This window comes from Anoplopoma fimbria, chromosome 20, assembly GCF_027596085.1.
Source record: "Anoplopoma fimbria isolate UVic2021 breed Golden Eagle Sablefish chromosome 20, Afim_UVic_2022, whole genome shotgun sequence".
In the NCBI taxonomy this organism is placed as follows: Eukaryota; Metazoa; Chordata; class Actinopteri; order Perciformes; family Anoplopomatidae; genus Anoplopoma; species Anoplopoma fimbria.
The window spans coordinates 14,305,705-14,318,505 of NC_072468.1; the positions used below are offsets into that span (position 1 = coordinate 14,305,705).

At 43.6% G+C, this 12,801-nt stretch overlaps 1 protein-coding gene across 1 annotated transcript in view; it reads left to right on the forward strand.

Annotated features, from left to right (window-relative positions):
• tgfb2 (transforming growth factor, beta 2) overlaps nucleotides 1-12,801 on the forward strand; it is a 65,337-nt gene continuing 52,536 nt past the window's right edge. Inside the window, exon 1 of the mRNA XM_054622457.1 lies at nucleotides 1-358. Within this exon, the coding sequence (XP_054478432.1) occupies nucleotides 13-358 (346 nt within the window). The 5' untranslated portion in view covers nucleotides 1-12. The remainder of the gene's footprint in view (nucleotides 359-12,801) is intronic.

A 12,801-nucleotide genomic window follows, 5' to 3' on the forward strand; every position in this document is an offset into this window, starting at 1 on the left:
TCGGAGGAGAAGATGAACCTGTGTGTCGTCAGTCTGCTCCTCACTCTGGATCTAGCCGCCGTGGCGCTCAGTCTGTCCACGTGCAGCACGCTGGACATGGACCAGTTCAAGAAGAAGCGCATCGAGGCCATCCGAGGGCAGATCCTGAGCAAGCTGAAGCTCACCAGCCCCCCAGAGGACTACCCCGAGCCCGAGGAGGTGTCTCGGGACATCGTGGCTATTTACAACAGCACACGCGACCTGCTGCAGGAGAAGGCCAACGAGCGCGCGGCGACGTGCGAGCGGCAGCGGAGCGAGGAGGAGTACTACGCAAAGGAGGTGCACAAGGTCGACATGCAGCCCTTCTACCCGGCAGAGAGTAAGCGTCTGTGTCTGTGCGTGTGTGCGTGCGTGCATGTGATCCCCCTGATGTTCCTTGAGTGAGAAGTTTAAACACCTCACTCGTGGTCACGTGTTTGTGATTGTTTTGGACGACTCTTGTGGATGAGTGCAGAGACACCAGCATGTCCTCCTCTAACTCTCTGACGTCACTGCGGGGGCTGTTACAGTAGAATGTCTGCATCCAGATAGCCGAGGACCAAGGGGGTCGGCTGTAGGGTGGGAGTGGACCCCAAATACACATTAATTTCTGTCTGTTCCCCTCTAGTTCACTCATGTCGTTAGTAACTGTCTGCCTCCGACCCACTCACTGGAACTACTTTCTACTTACTGAAAGTGTCTGTGGATCACCCAGAGTAATGGTTCTGAAAATACTGGTGCGTCTCTAAATGTGGTTCTGGTCCTTGCGTCATGACAAGCACAGAGTTAGACACCTTAAACTCAATGAAGAATGGCTCCCTTGTGTGGTCATGGGAGTCATTCAGTCTTAGACATCCACACTCACCCAGCTCTCTTTTTTCAGTCCAGGATTCTCCCGTCTTGTCTTGTATAGTTGTGTAGGATCCGGCTTGAGCTTAACGTAGGCATTATGGTCACCATGGTGTATCGTGTGAGCAGAGTAGCTGTGTAGGATTCACTCTTTCACTGTAACTTCAGACCTTCTCCCTCTCCGTTTAAAAGTCTTAATTCTCGCACTATTTTTTTTTTACGTGTAAAATTAGCAGAGAACCCTTTTATGAAATGACACGAGCGCATGGAGGCGCTGACAACCATGCCCAGCTAACTGATATCCAACATTCCCAGCAACTGAACTAAAATGCACGCTGACACCTTGAAGGATGAGATGTAAATAAAGGACCGGTGGTGTGTACGAGGTGTGTTGATCTGCTAAAACCAGTAGTTACATCTATAATACACAACCATAGTCTCTATGACAGAACTGGAGGTAGTCGTTGTGACGTCACCCAGTGGTTTGGTGACAGCAGTCTTGAAGCCTCGACAGCGTTTTGGCTGTCGCATCTTGGATTTGAGCAACCAGTGAGCAGAAGTGACCATATTTGGACTGAGGAGGAGTGACATAGATAAACTGTTTTGGCTCAGGTAGAGAGACCTGTCAATCACAAGGTAGCCCCACCCTAAAGCATACCCTGCTTATGGTCTATTTGACTCTAAATGGACCATCATTTACTAAATGAACATCATGCTGTATTGAAGAAGACTTAAAACTAGAGATTGAGACCATAGACTCATGTTTACAATGTTTACTGAGGGAATAAATCAAGAGAGAAGTAGAGTCATTTTCTCATAGACTTCTATACAACCAGAGGAGTCGCCCCTGATGGACAGTAGAGAGAATGCAAGTTTCAGAACCAGAGGTTGCCTCCTGGAGACAGCATGCAGTTTGCAGAGGAAGCCAAGTTTGAGTTATAACCCTTCAAGCAGAAGGCCTTGGTTTTCTTCTCTGCTGTTCTGTAGCTGACCCTGACCTTTGACCTCCCATGTGGAGAAGATGAATTTCCCCTTCAGCAGATCAAAGAGACATCAGAATATAGGCATGGCTGTAGAAACAAAATAAGAGAGCTATTAACCCCAATATGGCTTTCCCATTCCATCAGAAATGTGAGCACATGAGCTGAAGCAAAAATAAATTAGCAGGACATTTTGTATGCCCTGAGGTGTATTTTGCATTAAATGTTATCCTTGGCTCTGCCTCTTGTGTAAATACCTTGAATATGAATAGATGTGGCCCGATGCCAAGTGCAGTCAGCAAAGCATTTACAGAGTATAAATAATACTGCGTCAACACGCAGGGAGGAAAGATTCCCATTCATATGAACTGGTGACACTGGCCAGGTCCTCACATCTGGAGGCTGATGCTGACAGCAGGGAGATCAAGCAGTGAGCCCCTAAGCTGATAGGCTCTATTTATTTAGTATCAGCCTTGTTTGGTTAGGTGCCAGGAAATCCTCCGAGGCAGCAATGTGGGGCACATGGGCCTGAAAGCCTCACAGACGGGCTGGGCAGCGGAACGAGGAAGGCGAGGGGTGAAGGGGGGTGAGGGGGTTGGAGACACTCTGCCAGGCCTCACAGCGGTTTATTTAAAGCCAGTTAGCTATGGGGCTTTTAGTGTATAGCCTGCCTGCCTGCATGGAAAGTTCCAGCAGAAGAGAAGCTAAGTTGGTGGCTAATAACTTTTAAGGTCTGTTTGGAAATTGATCACAGGAACTGGGGGTGTGGACTTAGAAAAACATTGGTATTTACCAGGCAGGGAGGGTCTGATGAGAAATGGTATAGATTACATCATGGGAAATGTATTTTCGAGACTTGACCAATACTAAGGCTGAGTATAAGTCAAGATATTTTGACCAATCATGTTTTAATCAAATGTTGTGAGTCCACAACTTTAATGAAGTGAAGTACTAAATCACCTCTTTCGACATCTGGTTCTTTCTGAACAATCACACTACATTGTCCACCAGTTTGACTAACCCTAACCCATACAAACACACAGAAACAATAAGGTAATAACTATAATAGCATAATAAATACAAACACACATAAACAATAACATAATAACTATAATCATATAATAAATACAAACACACATAAACAATAAGGTAATAACTAAAATCACATAATAAATACAAACAAAAATAAACAATAAAATAATAACTACAATCACATAATAAAAATAAACAATAAGGTAATAACTATAATCACATAATAAATACAAACACATAAACAATAAGGTAATAACTATAATCACATATAAACAATAGAGTAATAAACATGAACAAATATAAACAAAAGAGTAATAAATAAATACAAATTTCAACACGATTCATGGAAACCTGCCAGTTGAGAAATCCCAGAGACTGAAACAGCTTTCAGTCTTCATACAAATCTTCACATCTCAATCTCTGCTGATGAATACGTGTATTTCCAACATGTTAAACCAGTCCTATCAATGGGTTTTCTTGCCACATCTTGTTTTCATCGCACTGAACCCCTTTGCTTCAATATCAGCTTTTCATTTTTGGTGTTTTTTCCTTTTGGGGGTTGCTCAAAGTAAAAACCTGCAGTTGCCACAAAGTTTTAACACTTATCTCACTCTTCCAAAACATGCACATTTTTCAGATATTTACACTTCAAACTTTTCAATTTCAGTTTAAAATGTGGTGCTTTGCAGGGAATCCTAGACAGAAAGCAGTACTGCTAGTATTTACAAGTGTATCAGTTGATAGCTGGGAGCCTCAGCTGTGAACGCTCTCATGGTGCTGGCCGGCTGACACAGAGCCTCCCTGTTTGTGAGGCTGTGATGGAGCAGAGTGGAGTAGAGCAGAGTAGAGCAGAGTGGAGCAGAGCAGAGTAGAGTAGAGCAGAGTGGAGCTGTGATGGAGCAGTGTGGAGCTGTGATGGATCAGAGTGGAGCTGAGTGGAGCTCCCCGTATGTCTCTGGAGTGCTATAGAGTTCCAGCTTCCTCCACAGCAGACTGTGAACATGCTGACAACCCCCCATCCCACTGCTGATTCTGCTCTGACGGGATGTCTGCACAAGGGACTTCTTTCTTTTATATTCACATTCAAAAGGATGGAAGGATTTCACTGTCTATTTTTGTATAATAGGAAAGACAACAACCATGTTGTGTCATGTACTAGTCAGACTGAGACAGCTGAGGTTTTTTTTGTTCATGGTTTGTAAGCCAATTTCCTACTAACAAGGTTCATATCTATCGCTATCTGCAGTGTATCATGTGGGGATTATTGAATATGTTTATACTGAACTGCTAAACAGTAAAAAAGCAGGAAGTACTGATGTTCATTTTATATAGTGCAGCATAAAGTAAGGATGTGAAGGTCGTACTGGCAGTTGTATGAATGTTTGCATTGCGTAATCATCCTAGTACACTCATCTGAATTTAGAGGAGGCACAACCGGTATGAGACATTTCAGCAGTGTGAATGAGTGACAGTCTGAGGTGGTCTGCTACTATTCTGAAGACAAATGGCTCTGTGGAAGCAGAACGTTTCTCAGGGACACTGAGGTTGTCTACTGTCATTCTGAAGTCCTATCGCTCTTTGGAAATGTGTTCATTATTGTTAAGTTTGACTTTGTGTTTATTCACACAATAGAAACTTGTCTTTGAAATACAGTCTGCCGGAAGCAGATGGATGGATGGACTGTGTCTCGGTGGTAGAGGGATTCATCCCTAAATCAGAGGATCATGGGTTCCATCCCTGGCTCAGCTTGTCCCTGTCAATGTTTCCTTGAGCAAGACACTTAACCCCAAATCGCTCCTGTAGGCTGGTGGGTAGGTGGCACCTTGCATGGTAGCCCCATTTATGGCTGTATGAATTGGTGAATGATAACATGTAGTGAGTGATCATAACTAGAAGCGTGCTGGAAGGAAGGAAGGAAGGTCTAGTCTATCAGCGACGATGATTCACAATCCATCTCATACCAATTGTATTATTGAAGCATGACCACCATCTTTCACTGACTTGAATCAAATGTTTTTATTTACCTAATCCATGGAATCCATTGAACACAGTTTGGATTGAACACCATTTGATACTGGTCCCAGTGTAGATGATGTGGATAACTGCTGGAACAGTCTTGTTTTTAGTGCCCCTCAGTCCGTCCGCTCCATTCTCGTGAAAGCGATGTCTCAAGAATGCCATAAATAGTTTATTGCCAAGTGTGTTTGCACTTACAGGAAATTTGGCAATAGGTGCATAATAATGAAAAATATAACAATGTACAATAGAATATGAATACATCAAAGAAGACTGTTTTTGAACTGTAGAGTTGTACAGGGATGTGTATATAATTGTTCAGGGGGTCTGAGAGTCAGTGGAGACCCGGGGCCTTGTTGACTCAAAAAGTTTGTGTCCGGGCTGATGGTCCGATAGTCAGAAACGCGTTTCCTCAGCTTCACATGCTGCTTCCTGTCAGACAGGGAGGCTGTGATCCGGGTGCAGCTGGGAGAGCTTGTCCTGCAGCAGAGACGGGATGATGGTGTTGAAGGCAGAACTGAGGTCCACAATCAGGATCCTGCTGAGGTTCCTAAAGGAGTACAGATGCTTGATGTTGAAGTGGAGGGCCATGTTGGTCAGGTCCACGGGCCTGTGATCCTTGTTTCTTTGGGGGACGGGGATGATGGTGAGGATGGTGGAGTCCTTGAGGGAGGCTGGTAGGTTGCATGCCTCCAGTGAGGTGGTGAATTGTCTGTAAACACCAGAGACAGCTGATCAGCACAGGGCTTCAGGGTTGAGGGATCCACTTTGACTCAAGGAAATACACGTTTTGGGCCATTACTCAAAAATGAATATGCTATTATATTATAAAATTAAATGATTAAGTGATGACATTTTGGACAGACACTGCAACTTCACAGTTTCTTAAAATTTGCTCAAAATTTGTTCAGTTCACTGCACAACCAATGACATGACAGCCGTCCATGACATTATCTAAAAGCAAACTATGGTCAAAGAGGAGGAAAAAGGTTTCATGTACCCAACCCCTTCTTGATTGTCAGCTTTTTTCCTGTATTGTTCATGAAGGCCGAATAAATACAGATCTTCCCTTCTGTCACACTGAAATGCACAAACAGTTTTTGCAAAGCTTCTTCTGTGTTTCTTTCCGGCTACCTGCTGCGAGATGTCGACAGAAATGTCTACAGCCTGTTGCCTCTGCACTCTGCTCTGTCGTTGGTCATTTGTAGAGCACCTCAACGAGTGCAACACACTGGAAGTAAACATCTCTCACATACTGTTTTTTTATTAACCTACACATAGCATTAGCTGCTTATTAACAGATTGATATGAAAATATGATTAAGTACTGCCAACTCCCTCATCCACAGTGACATGAAGTCTTTGGTTTTGTGCAGCTTTTGTTGTGCGGCATGTTTTGCTCAAAGTCTGCTTCATACTACAGCAGATACTGTTGTCTTTATCACACACACACACACTCTCACACACACTGAGAGGTTGATTTCAGAGCTGAGTGTTGTGTTGTTCCTGTGTTGTGCACAGATCAGAAGTGTAACTGTGAACTGTCCTGATGAAGGCAGACAGACTGCTCAGCATGGCAGAACACACTCCCACTGTTTCCCCGAGAAAACCTGCTTTTTCTCAGCCATGTTTGTCTGTAATGATAGCTTGCATCTGATTTACACTGCTGTTTTCTTTGGAAGTGCCCTGGAAACACACACACACACACACACGTTGCATCGGTGGGTGACACGGAGTGCCCACGGCCGTGAATATCCTGAATCAAACAGCATTCAAAGAAAGTTACAGGTAGTGAACACAGTGAGCCAACGGTTTACTGCTTATTTACAAACCACATGTTGCTCTTTGCTTTTATTTAGTGAACTGAATTCAAAGGCAGTAATTAGCTCCCCATCAGGTAACAATTTGCGAAACAAGACACTTTGAACCCGCTTTTTAACAGTCCAGGTACCAGCAGTATGGAGAGACATTCCTGTGGTACGTAAATTGCCGAGGGGTGCAGGACAGAAAGTGTTGTTTGGCTCAAGTTCCAGATCTGCCTCTAATCAGGCCTTTAAAGAGTCTGCAGGAAGGATGTGTCACTTTTTGTAATAGGAAGCTGAATGACTGAAAGGAGTGGCTCCATTCATGTGGAGAGAGAGAGTTTATGGCATGTGCCTGAAAGTGAGTACTGCAGTGAGTCTCAATATTTTTAGACTATACTGCGATGTACGATTTAATATTGTAAGATAACTGTTTGATTTAACGGCTTGGTGCGTATGCTCATACCAGCGTGATCATCCTAGTACACTCATCTGAATTTAGAGGAGGCACAACCGGTATGAGACATTTCAGCAGTGTGAATGAGTGACAGTCTGAGGTGGTCTGCTACTATTCTGAAGACAAATGGCTCTGTGGAAGCAGAACGTTTCTCAGGGACACTGAGGTTGTCTACTGTCATTCTGAAGTCCTATCGCTCTTTGGAAATGTGTTCATTATTGTTAAGTTTGACTTTGTGTTTATTCACACAATAGAAACTTGTCTTTGAAATACAGTCTGCCGGAAGCAGATGGATGGATGGACTGTGTCTCGGTGGTAGAGGGATTCATCCCTAAATCAGAGGATCATGGGTTCCATCCCTGGCTCAGCTTGTCCCTGTCAATGTTTCCTTGAGCAAGACACTGAACCCCAAATCGCTCCTGTAGGCTGGTGGGTAGGTGGCACCTTGCATGGTAGCCCCATTTATGGCTGTATGAATTGGTGAATGATAACATGTAGTGAGTGATCAGAAGACTAGAAGAGGGCTGGAAGGAAGGAAGGAAGGTTTACTCTATCGTTCACTCCACTGGCACCACATCATACCAAAGCTGTTCAGAGTGCTTCACACAAGAATACATAGATTTACATATCAAATACATATGCAAACAAACAAGCACAGTGTCCAAATTCAGAAAGTGCTCTTTAGTCTGGACTTAAAGGAACAGAGACACTGAGACACTTTCACCACTACTTTTCTCACAGTGGGAGTTTGTCACCGTGATGGATTGTGGTTTTCATGCGGTCTTGCTGTTATGCTGCGTTGCCGTAAACAGACGGTCACTAACCGACCTTTTTCTTTTCTGGTAAGTGCCAGCGTTCAGCTGTGATGACTGAGGTGTCAGTCAGCTGAGAGGAGGCTGAGAGACGGACCTCCCCGCAGGTTGTTGTTGTTGTTGAGAGCCCGCTCTCTGCTCACTTACGCAAGAGCTGGACGTCGCTGGCTTCTGCAGCGCTCAGCCGCCGTGGCCAGCAGCGTTGCGTAACAGAAGGGAGAGAGAGGGTGAGAGTTCTCCTCCAGTTCTCTATTGTTTACAGCAGCGGCACAAGTCCTGTGTAAGATGATATTCTGAACAGCCTCTCATGCTGGACTCTTCAGCTGGGAGTTATGCAACAGGTTGGCGGAGCCGAGCCGCCTGGAGCTCAGGTCACCGAGGTGTGTGTCGTTCACTGAGTGATGACGCAATGTTTGTCTGCCCTGCTACCACCCACCACAGTTTGTGTGTGTGTGTGTGTGTGTGTGTGTGTGTCTGCCCTGCCGCTATACAGCAACAGTGGAAGTGAGCCATCCTGTGTCGTGCTTGGTGGGATGGCCGAGTGGAAAAGAAACTTCTACAGGAAAGTGGTCCTGCAGAGCCTGAGGTGGAACCGGCAAAGTCCCAGACACTGGCTTCGTCTCTTGTAGCTGACTTTCATAATTTGGTTGAGCTGCTGGACAGTGGACGTCCAGTGAAAAAGCCTGTGTCCTTTAACCCTATTGTGTACGTTTGAGTTCCAAATGTGATGGAATACCTGTCACATGAGATGTAAAGTAATCTTATCAGTATATAATATATATATATATATATATATATATATATATATATATATATATATATATATATATATAATGTTTATACAGGATATTGAAAAAAGGTTGTGTGTTGGTGCAGATGATCAGAGCAGTAACATTAATGTCTTCGTTGTGCACAGGGCAGATGTAACTGTATCTCTACCATTGCCGCTGTTTAACTCTTGCCTGAATAATCCCTCACAGAGCAGAGGGAGCATAGATGTGCTGTTAGTTGGGCCTGTGGAGGCTGAGAGGCCTTCAAAGCGCTGGGTATTTTTAGTTCCCAGGGATTATGTGCGGAGTTGTTTTCAATTGACTGTTGGCAGGTGAGCGTCTGGGCTGAGGAGTCTGCTCACATTCCCTCTCTGGAGATCTTCTCTTTTCCCCTCTCGCTCTCGGCCTCTCGTCTCGTTCTCAGGCTCTTCTTTTTTCTCTCCATGCCGACTCCTCCTGTCCCTCCTGCTGTCCCTCCTCCTGTCCCTCCTCCTGTCTCTCCTCCTGTCCCTCTTCCTGTCCCCCGTCCCCTTGCCGTGTCCTTCATTTCCTCTTGGCTGCTGGGTGTCTGTAGCCCTCTGCTACTATCTGCTGCACTGTTTATCATTCTTTCATTCCTCTTCCTCTGCTTCATTACTCTCTCAGTTTTCCTTAAATCACATCCTTAAGCTGAACCAAACTGATTCACAGTCTCTGCAAGGGATTCTTTGTCCTTCAACTGTGAAAACATTTACCTAATATCATATTTCTCCTGCTCTCAGTGCTGCCTTAGGGCCTAACTTTGACAGTCCCTTCGTTAGTTTCAGCTTAATACTCTTACTAAAATCTCTCAAAAACACTGTCCTCTTATTGTCCAGCTGCCAACATCCAGAACAGAGAAAATCTTCATTGATTGGCAGTGGATGGGCCGAGGGGAATATCTGCAGATACTATTTATGGAAAAAGTACTTCCATCTTCTTTGAATGTAATTCAGATTAAAAAGTACATACATTTTTTTGTAATTCTCCTAAAAAGACACTGAAAGAGAATAACAATCACGTAGTAAAGCAGGCCATTTCTGAAGAAATTGTGATCTGAACGCTGGATGTTGAAAACCTGACAATAAACTAGATGCTGCCAATTAAAGTTGAATAATACCAATAATGTATGAAAAATGGGAATTATTTTATAGCTGAAAGTATTAATAAGTAGACAAGACTTAAGAAAGAGTCTAACTGTCTAAGCCGTGTGTGTGTGTGTGTGTGTGTGTGTGTGCGTGTGCGTGTGCATGAGAATGTAATTGCTATTTGTAAAACGGGGAGCTAGAATCAAGCAATCTGATTGGTTCACAGCGGTGATATAATACCCATATACCACTGCAATGCAGTCTAATTCCTTTACACTTTTAGCATCACTCTGTTTCTGAGAAGAAACCTAATCTGTTGTCATGGTTGCTTAGCAACAGGGTCACATGTTACATATAAAAGTAAAAAGTTAGCTGCTACAACGTGAAAACATGAGGGGAAACTTCTATGGAGGAGAGTATTGAGACAATAAACCAGCTGCTAAACAACATGGGGGAATACACTAACACTGCTCTAGCTCCACCACTCACTGTCCCATGCTGCTGACACACAAGCACAACTCAAAACAAACATACAGGTTAAGTCCAAATCCAAAAATGTCAAAAACCAGAGAAGCAGTCAAACCAACCAGGATGGGAACAGGCAAAAATCTGAGTTTGGGATGTCACACAGGGTTCAGAAAACAGAATTAGAATCAGATACCTAGTAGTAGTGCTAGGCGGTATGTCCAAAAATCACTATCACAGTGTTTTTCAATATCTGGGGATTTCAAGGTATATCACAGTAGTTATTTTTGCATGATTGGGCCTTTTCTTGCTTGTTTTACCGCCAGGATTAAATAGAATAAAAGGCTTTTAATCTCATCATGTATAAACTGAAGGCTATAATTACTATAGGGTTTGCCCGGCCTAACAAAATTTACAATATACTAAGAAATCAGAATGTAACAATTCTTATCGTGCAGACTGCAATATTTAAAAGAACTTTAAAATAAATAAGTTAGATATGTGAAGAAAATACAATGTTCCCAAAGTATCAATATAAAAAAAGGACACAATATTATTACTATGAATATCAACGCATTAAGATACCATTACAATTGTTATATTACATATATATACAGCTTTCTTTTCAAAAGCAATTATTTTAGGATAGTTGTATAAGCACTATAAACTGACCACTGGTCTGTTGTAGAAAATTGGGCGTCGGAGTTGTTGGTATAATGTCGGGATAGCAGATTGGCTGAAGTATTTTTGCCCCGTCAAGACATGACGGTACCTCTAATCCAGTGTTTTAATCATGGATCTCACGTCCTTCTCGGCTGTCGGTAGCAGGGCCATGTCCTTCTTGGTGCATTGTTGTTGCGTACGTACTGTCACTGCACCGCTTCCTTTTCCTGTCATGTGCAGTGTCTCATGCAAATGTCTCTTCAATCAATGTCTGACCTTTGACCTCGCTGTTTCATTGGCGCTACTGAGGCCTCAAGTCCGACGACCACAATCTCACTCTCTGTCTTCCAACACGTTCTGTGCTGAGGTGACGGACGAGGCTAATGTTAGCGCTACTGGAAACAACAGACCATCTCTCTGTTCTGTTCTTCAATGTGTTGTAGTGACTGAGCCTCTCCAAGCTGTTAAATTGACTTTTATAACTTAGTTTGGGAATAAGGACCACGCCCTGAAAATTTCATTTCCTCCACACAAAGTATTAAAGCATGACTAACACATCGACATCCTCTTTGACTCAGCTTCAACATAACGTGCAACAGACAAGCAAATAACCTAAACGGAACGACGGGCGGAACCACCGCGATCCACTTCCAGCATGCCGGCGCTCTGACAGTCTCTACATTTCCCACATTTCCAAGTGGGCAGTCTCCCGGCTGAAGAACGCAATTATCCAGTGCAACATCACTTTCCATAAGTCGGATAAAAAGCAATACCTTTCACTGTTCACGGACTCAAAGCACATCGTTACTCTCGCTCTGGGTTCCCCGCAGCACGTCAGCTGCAACGTCATGATTCGTCCCAGGGCCGGAGAAGCCCAGCAACTGACATCAGGCAGTATCCCGCCCTGTTCAGGCTCCCACATCTAACATCGCAATTTATTTTCCACTATCAACCCATGCACATTCATCCCTCCATCCCAGCATCCTTTCCTGTTCTATTGCTTCTGCCTTTCTTGTCCCACCCACCTCGGCCAACTATGTTCCTCCCGACTCGACACCGGCTACCTCATCTGCACAGACCGCTCTAACAACAGGGATCCACAGTGTAGTCATTGGCTAAAACCTGTCGTGTATTCTTGTTTATGCTTTTCACCCTCCCCTCCCTTCCTCCACCCCTAACCCCACCCAACATTATCCATCCCACTTTAAATGCTTCTCTTTTTTATCCACACCTTTGCCAGCAGCCAGTTCTAGCGTTGTCCCGACTTATTTTCCTTCACCTACTACAGTCCCTGACAAAAGTCTTGTCACTTATCCATTTTGTAGAAACAACAGCTTATAACCTGACTTTTAATTTATCCATTGGTTTTAGAAATGGCTCATATGAAAGCTAAAACCCTCCCAAATTATGTTTAATATACTAAAATAAATTTGCTTCACTGAAGAAAGATTGATCATTTAATGAACACAGAAAGGTCAGATTTTGGCAAGACAAAAGTTTTGTCGCCTACAGAGAGTAATGTGAAAATTGAACAAATAATTTACTTCAAATACAAAAATATGTTGCATAACATCAGTGAATTAAGTAGTGGTGCTGTGAGATCCATATTTAATATCTTGTATGACTTCCATGAGCTTGAAGGACTGCATCCATGCGGTTCGACAATGATTCATACAATTTATTGATGAAGTCATCAGGAATAGCAAAGAAAGCAGTCTTACATGCCTCCCAGAGTTCATCAAGATTCTTTGGTTTCGTCTTCCATGCTTCCTCTTTCATTCTACCCCAGACATGCTCAATGATGTTCATGTCTGGTGACTGGGCTGGCCAGT